General features: G+C 17.3%; 2 protein-coding genes across 2 annotated transcripts; both read left to right on the top strand.

Annotated features, from left to right (window-relative positions):
- Nucleotides 1-436: 436 nt before the first annotated feature.
- On the top strand, nt 437-1,076 carry PGAL8A_00106900 (conserved Plasmodium protein, unknown function; the record flags this gene model as incomplete). Its single annotated transcript, XM_028673422.1, has 3 exons — nt 437-547; nt 637-740; nt 998-1,076. 3 exons carry the CDS (start codon nt 437-439, stop codon nt 1,074-1,076), a joined length of 294 nt encoding a protein of 97 aa, XP_028526186.1.
- Nucleotides 1,077-3,884: 2,808 nt separating this feature from the next.
- PGAL8A_00106800 (kinesin-8, putative) lies at nt 3,885-8,623 on the top strand (the record flags this gene model as incomplete). The annotated part of the gene is made up of 5 exons (XM_028673410.1): nt 3,885-7,583; nt 7,745-7,807; nt 7,897-8,019; nt 8,103-8,258; nt 8,516-8,623. 5 exons carry the CDS (start codon nt 3,885-3,887, stop codon nt 8,621-8,623), a joined length of 4,149 nt encoding a protein of 1,382 aa, XP_028526185.1.
- Between the last annotated feature and the right edge of the window lie 117 nt (nt 8,624-8,740).

The following is an 8,740-nucleotide window of genomic DNA, read 5'->3' as shown; positions in this document are numbered from 1 at the left end:
GTTATTATATTTTAATTTTAAAAAAAAAAAAAAAAAAGAAAAAAAAAAATAAGTAATAGTATTGCTTATTATTTTTTTAAAGAATAACAATTATAATATTAAAATAACGAACTATAACAATAAAAAAAATAATAATGTAACAAGAAAAATTTATTATATTAATTTATAGTATAATAGGATAAGTTATAAAATAATACAAACATTTTATGTATAATTATTTATTTTGTTTTTCATTATTTTTTATTATAAAAAAAAAAAAATATGTAAAAAAAATTATATTTAGCTCTATAAAGACAAGAAAAATTAAATTATATGAACTATTCATATTTTTATGTATTCTTTTACATTCTTTTATATTAAAATAGATCTTTTTTTTTTTTTTTTTTCTTTGCTTTTGTTTAATAATATATATTTGAAAATAATTTAAGAGAAAGAAATGGAAAATAACAAAATTATAAAATTGAAAAACAACTTAAATACTTTTGAAATGTTTATGAATCAGTATATTGTAAAGTATAAAAATAGTAAAGTTTGTTACTTGTGTAAAGTAAAAAAAAGAGAAAAAAAACATTTAAATATATATATATATATATATAGATTTTTATTAATATTATTTTATTTTTTTTAAATTTGAAGAATAAGATAAAAAATAATCATATAGAAAAAATGGAAAACATCTGCCCAAAAATGTGGAAGTATTTTCATGGTATAATTAATCAACCACAATGTCCCTTACAAAGGTTTTCAAAAAAAAAAAAAGAAAAAAAAATTAAAATAATTTAAAATAATATTAAATGCATAACTCTGTATGTTATTTCATAGTACTTTGTGATAAATATAAATTAATTTAAAAAAATAACTTTCCATTCATTAACATTTTACAAGATAGACACATAAAATATAAGAATATTTATTTTTTATGAATATATATATATATATATATATATATATATATATATATATATATATATATATATATATATATATTTTTATATAGTTTTGGAAAGGTATTAAAAGTAAAAGATTTAAGGTTTGAAGAATTAGAAATATATAAGGATAGTTTACAAAGGAAATAAAAAAAAAAAAAAAAAAAGATTTAATATTTATTAAATAATAATTTTAATTTTTTAGTGTTTTTTTTTTTTTTTTTTGTGTATTTGTTCTAATGTAATCTTTTTTCTCTATAAAGGTATTTTCCTTAATAATCTAAAAAAATTTTAATATGTTTAAAAAAAAATGCAAAAATGTTAAAATAAAAATTGAATATATATTTGAAACATTAGATGTATATCAGCTGATATAAAAAATAAATAATTTATAAATATTATAAATTTTTTCTTATTTAATATTATTAGTAAAATTTTATATTATTATTTAAATTTTGCAAGTTAATAAAACAAATACCTACATGTAGATTATTAATATAAAACAAAATAGTTTTACATGTAACAATTTTAAGATAATTAAATTATAAATTAAGAATATTTTTCTTGCAAAACTTATCATGAATTTTTTTAAAATGTCTACATTTTTAATATTTATAACATTTTTTTTTTTTTTAATATCTTGAATAAAAACTAATTTTTTTTTTTATTTTTTGTCTTATTAAAAAAAATAAAATGAATTTACCGTACTAGATTTGATTGTAAAGAAAATTTTATATGTCATTTAATTTTTTTTTTTTTTTTTGAGTTAAAACATTTAAAAATTTACATTGAAAATAGTAACTTATTTTTTTGTATTTCTTTCATTAACTATGTGTCACTACATTATAATTCACATAAAATTTTGTAAAAATTCTGATAATACATTAACACGTTATTTATAATTATTTTTTTTTTTTTTTTTATGTATATTAAAAAATTAAAGTAAAATCTTTTACATAGTCATTTATTGTTACAATTTTTTTGAAAACTTAAGTATTTTTTAAAAGGTTAAATGAGAATATATATAATTCATGTTTAATTTTTAGAAATAATTAAAAAAAATTTTTTTTTTGTGTGTGTTCATATAGAATATGTAGAAATAAGCTACTTTCATTTTAAAAAAATGATGTATAATATACATATATGTGTACATATATTTCTAGAAGGAAGTTGAAATAATTTATTATATATACAAAAAAATAAAGGCATTATTTATAAAATATTCTTCTTTTTATATATGTAATTTTATTCTTATACAAATTTATGAATGAAACTTTTTTTTGTTTTAAATAAATATATGTATAATGTACATAAAGGATGAGATTTTTTTTTTTTGTTTTTTAGATTATTATTTTGTTCTTTTTTATACATTGCACACAAGAGAAAATTTTTTTTTTTTTTTTTTTTTTTTTTAAATTAGTATTTACTTATATTTATTTAACTTCTGTCTTATTCATACATAAAATTTTTTACAATTTTCTTGTCTATAATTAGATTTTATTAAATATATCTTTTTCTTTCTCATAAAAGAAAGAAAAGTTTTATAAATATATATGAGAGAAAAGTTATAAGAAATAAAGAGAAAATAGAGATAATATAACATAGTTTTTTTTTTCTTTTTATTCATAAAAAAACTTTAAGAGGATATGTTAAGTTATATAAAGAGAAAAAAAAGGAGTTTGTATTTTTAAAGTAATTTTATGCACATAAACTGCACACCATTTTTTTTTTTTTTTTTTTTTCTTAATAATAAAAAAATACAGCAAAAATGTATAAAATAAGTTACATTGGTTATAGTTTTTTGATAAAATACACTTTTTATTTTTTATCTCTTATTTTTGTTTTTATTTAAATTGCAATTCTTATATTATTGAGAAATTTATGTTTTAAATATTTTTATATGAATATTTATAATTTTTTATCTGTCTAATTTGGTTGCTTATTTTTTAAACATATACTAGACAATAAAAAATTATTTTATTTTTAAATTTTTTCTTTATGTTTTGTTATTTTTTACTTTAATTTTGATTTTTTATTAAATTTTATAATATTTTTATTTAATTTTTTTTTTTTTTTTTTTATTAGATATATATATATTGGAAAAAAAAAAAAAAAGAAAAAAGAAATTTTTGTTATTTTAATATACAATTTAATTTATTATTTTTAATTTTTTTTTTTTTTTTTTTTCTTTAATCTATAATTTTATAATAAGTGTTTTATCAAATGCATTAGACATAATATATAATGGGATACATTTTAAAAATTTTTAATATTTGAGTGATAAATAAAGGTTAATTTCGAATTTCAAAATATCTTATAAAAAGAATAACAAAATAAAAAAATTATAAATAAATTTATTAAAGATAAATTAGTTATACTTTTTCAATAAAAAGATATATTATCAGCTATTTTTATATATATATATATATATATATATATATATATATTTTCTTACTAAACAGAAAAGAAAATATATATGAAGTTAGACCTTATAATATACATTTTTAGTTTATCCTTTTAGTGCATATCTTAATTTATTTTTATGTATAATTTTATTCCGATGGCATTTCTTTAAAAATATAAAAAAAAATATGATAAAGATAATAGGTAATAGATAAGATTTACATTTATATATTATTAAATCATTTTTAATATACTAAAAGGATACTTTATTAATTTTTATATAAATCATTTTATATTTGTAAGTTTATTTATTTATTTATTTATTTATTTTTTTTTTTTTTTTTTGTAAATAAAACAAATTATTATTATGAAAATAATAACACAATTATATTTTTATAATTACTACTATTAAGAATATTTTTATATTTATGATCACTATTATTAAAGTAATTTTATTATTTGGTTTTTACAACAATTACTATAAAAAAATCTTTATAATTTAATATTTCTTTTTTTTAAATATGTATATATTTCTAAATAATAATAAATTCAAAAATGGGAAGTATAAATAATAAGAAAACAGAATCATACGATGAAAGTAAATGGACACAAAATGAAATAAATGATGCTGGTAATTTAAAAAATTATGATTTATTACCTACTTATAATTTAGAAGAAATGTTAATATCAAATAGAACAACGGAAAATGAAAATGAAAATGAGAATGAAGAAATGACAGGAGAATTTTTTTCCTCTTCAGAGTTTTCTATAAAAATGTGTGACAAAAATGCAAAATATATGGAAAATGATAATGATAATTTACTTAATAAAAGTATAAAAAAATATAATACAAAAGATGAAATAAATGAATATGAAAGTCAGGGAAATTTTCAAAATGAAAAGGAGGATAATATTTACTATAAAGAAGATGAAGATAATAATGATAATAAAATATATTCTAATAATATAGAAAATAAGAATATAAAAAATGATTTCTATAAAAATGTGGAAAATAAAAATGAAGTCATAGAAACAAATAATGAAATAAATGAAAATATGAAAATATTCATAAATAATATAAAAAATAATATTGAAAATGAGGATTTTACAAAGAAATGTTATGATGAAAAAAAGTTATCTCCATTATATAAAAACAAATTAGAAAATTTAAATGAATCTTTTAATGGAATAAAAGAGCAAAATTTTAGCTCAGTTGATGAATTAATGAAAGATATAAAACTTTTTAATAATTCTATGCAGTCAATATCCTCAACAAATAATATGTCATTTCATAAAAATTTATCAAAAATGTATTCTGGATTAGCTTCTAGTAAAAATTTAGAATCTCTTAATAATCTTTATAAAGATTCCCTTTGTAATAACATAGATAAAGAAAATTCTAAAAAATGTTCCTTACAAAATGAATTAAAAGAAAATGAGGAAAAAGGTATTTCAAATGAGTCTATTGAAAGGAATTCCTTAAAAAATTTTAATACAACTATGAATTATCTGAGCAAAGAATTTCTATATGATCTATCAAAAAGTAAATGTAATTCTAATGAAATGGATGAATTATGTGAAATAGACATAGAAAAAAAAAAAAATATAAAAGATAATGAAGTAAACAAAGTAAAATTAAATATAAATGAAATAAGCCCATTAAATTTAAAAAGAAGTGAAGTAAATAATATTTCTTCTAACCAATGGGATAAGATGAAGAAGAGTTTTTGTGATATTGAAAATAATTTAATAGATTTAAATAAGTTAAAGCTAGAAAACTGTGAAAAAAATATACATAAAACTGGTAATGAAGATATTTTAATAAAAGAAAAATCTCCTAATTTAAATTATATGAATAGTGATTTTTCAAATTTAAATTATGTTAATAGCGAGTTTCCAAGCTTAGATTATACAGAAGTTGATTCACAAAAATTAGAAATAGCAAAAAATAACTCACCTAATTTTAATTATGCAAAAAATAACTCACCTAATTTGAATTATGCAAAAATTGATTCACCTAATTTTAATTATGCAAAAATTGATTCACCTAATTTGAATTATGCAAAAATTGATTCACCTAATTTGAATTATTTGAGTAATGATTCACCTAAGTTTAATTTTTCAAAAAATAATTCACTAAATTTTAATTATATAAATAATGATTTACAAACTAATTTAGATTTAGCAAAAATTAGTACTCCAGTTTTACAGTCAACGAATAACAAGACACCAAATTTAAATTTCACAAAAATTGATTCTCCTAGTTTAAATTTTTCAAAAAATGATTTATCATATTTAAAGATGCCAAAAAATGAGTTATCAAAAATTGAATCAGGTAAATTGGGGGGTAATGTAAAAATGAAATCTCCGAAGAGTATTAACAAAATATGCAATAAAGCAGTAATAGGTTCTCCTAAAGGAATAAAAATAAAAAGCAAAGTTAATGAAAGTGTAAAAACACCAAAAATGATGAAAAGAAATAGTGATAATAACACAATAAAAATAGACAATAAAATAAATGCTAATACAGCGAATAATATTTCTCATACACAAAATATTACGAATATTTCTAATAATATAAATGCATATGGGAAAATAAAACAGAATGAGAAAAATGCTTTAGGTGAAAAGGATATAACTTATAATATGAATGTTGTAATAAGGTGTAGACCAATGAGTGTAACTGAGAAAAATGATGGTGCAAAGAATGTAATAAAAATTTTAGACAACAAGATGGTAGTGTTACTAGATCCATCAGATAATTCTGATAATGTATTGAGACAAAATAGAAGTAGAGAGAAAAAATATGTTTTTGATTATGCATTTGATGAAAATAGTTCTCAAGAAGATGTATATAATAATAGTGTAAAATGTTTAATTGATGCTGTAATTAAAGGATATAATTCTACTGTTTTTGCTTATGGTGCAACAGGTGCTGGAAAAACTCATACTATTATTGGATATAAAAATGAGCCAGGAATTATGATGATGATATTAAAAGATTTATTTGAGAAAATAAAAAGTTTAGAAGTGATGAATGAATATAAAGTAAAATGTTCTTTTATTGAAATATATAATGAAAATATATGTGATTTATTGAATCCATCTAGTGAATACTTAGATTTAAGAGAAGATCCAATAAAAGGAGTTACCGTTTCTAACATTTTTGAAGTGTGTACAACATCAGTCGAAGAAATAATGGAGCTTATTCATACGGGAAATAGGAATAGAACACAAGAACCAACAGATGCCAATAAAACAAGTTCAAGAAGTCATGGGGTATTACAAGTAATAGTAGAAGAAACAGAAAAAGGGCAAGGCATTTATCAACAGACAAAAAGAGGCAAGTTATGTGTTATTGATTTAGCTGGGAGTGAAAGAGCTAGCCAAACTAATAATAAGGGAATGAGAATGTTAGAGGGAGCAAATATTAATAGATCCTTATTAGCTTTAGGTAATGTAATAAATGCATTGGTATTAAGAAGTAAGGGAACAAGTAAATCGAATTTCATTCCATTTCGTGATAGCAAATTAACTAGATTGTTAAAAGATTCATTAGGAGGAAACTGCAAAACTGTTATGATAGCTAATATTAGCCCATCTCATTTGTCATATGAAGATACTCATAATACTTTAAAATATGCAAATAGAGCAAAAAATATAAAAAATATTGTAACATCTAATTCAATTGTTGTTAAACATCATCTTACCATGTATATTGATGTTATTGAAAAATTAAAAAATGAAATAGAGTTTTTAAAAGAACAATTAAATGAAAAAGAAAAAATGAATGAATATATGAGTACTAATTCTACAAATTATGATTATTATGATCAAATAAAGGATTATGATAAAAATTATTCTAAAGAAGAATTAATAAATATTATATGTAATTTAAAAAAGGAAAATCAGAAATTAAAATTATGTGACCATAATGATAATAATAATAATAATAATGGTAATCACAAATTATGTGATGATAACTATAATGAATATTCTTTAGATGACATTTCTAGATATAAAGAAGAAATGACTAATTTAAAATTAATGAATGAAAAATTATTTATGGATAATAAAAATTTTCAAGTAAAATTACAAGAATATTTACAAATTTCTCAAAATTTAAAATCATTAAATGAAGAATATAAAAAACAAATTGATGGATTTAAAATTATGATTTACAACCATGATATTAATCACATTCAGATAAAAAAAAAATTAGACGATTTAAAAAAAAAATATGCTCAATTAAAGGTTTAATAAAAAAAAAAAAAAAAAAAAAAAAAAATAATATATTAATATAATATATTAATATACCATTCTATATTTATTTTTTGTTTCAAAAATATAAACAATTATTTATGTATCTTTAATAATTTTATTTTACAAAAAATTGAATTCTTCTTATTATTTAGGAAAATACTGATGATAAAGAAAATGATGATATTTTTGAAAAATGGAAAAATGAATTGACAAAAGTAAAAAATAATATATCACCTCTTTTTCTTTTTATTAAATAATTTCTATAAAATAATTTTTTTTTTTTTTTTTCATTTTTTATTGTAAGCTTTTAAACGAAAGAAAAAAAATTAAAATGATTATTTTAGATATAGAGAGAAAACTAATTGAAAATAATGAAATGAGCTTAAAAAAAATTTCAGATGATGATATAAAAATATTGCAAGAAAATGTAATTTTTTAAATATATATATAATAAATTATTTTAGAAAAAAAGAAAAATTAAAAAATATAATGATAATTTTTCATTTTTAGAAGGATAAGTTGGATTATCAGTTGAGAAATAATATTTCTCAAACAAATAATTTAATTAAAGAATTACCAATTAAAATAAAAGATGAAAAAATGAAAAATTTTTTATATTTATTTTATACTAATAAAGTATTATTACAAGAAAAAGAAGAACTACAAGTAATTAATGAAAATCTCATAAATAGAAAAATTAAATGATTCACATGTTTGTTATTATAGTTAATATTATAACAAAAAAAAAAAAAAAAAAAAAAAAAAAAAAATATAATAAAAAATTAGAACAAATTTGGTTACGTTTGTTATGAATTATAAATTGAATATTCTATATAATTATATAAGAATAAATTTAATAATAATTAATAAAAAAAAAAGAAAAATTACATAAAATACAAATATGAAAAATAAAAAATTTGTAGGAGTTTTTTGAATTATCATCAACTATAATTGGTCAAAAAGAAAGACAAATTGAGGATTTGAAAGATCAACTTAAAATGATAGATGTTTCTGCTATATCAAAAAAATAAAAATTCATAAAACATACCTACATATATACATATATATATATATATATGTTAGAAACAATAAAAATGTAACTATATATATTACATTGAAATTTTCTTCAAGAAAAAAAAAATAAATTT

Source organism: Plasmodium gallinaceum (genome assembly GCF_900005855.1).
Source record: "Plasmodium gallinaceum strain 8A genome assembly, contig: PGAL8A_v1_62, whole genome shotgun sequence".
NCBI lineage: Eukaryota > Apicomplexa > Aconoidasida > Haemosporida > Plasmodiidae > Plasmodium > Plasmodium gallinaceum.
Note: the sequence above shows the minus strand (reverse complement) of the source record. Positions and strands in the feature narration are given on the sequence as shown.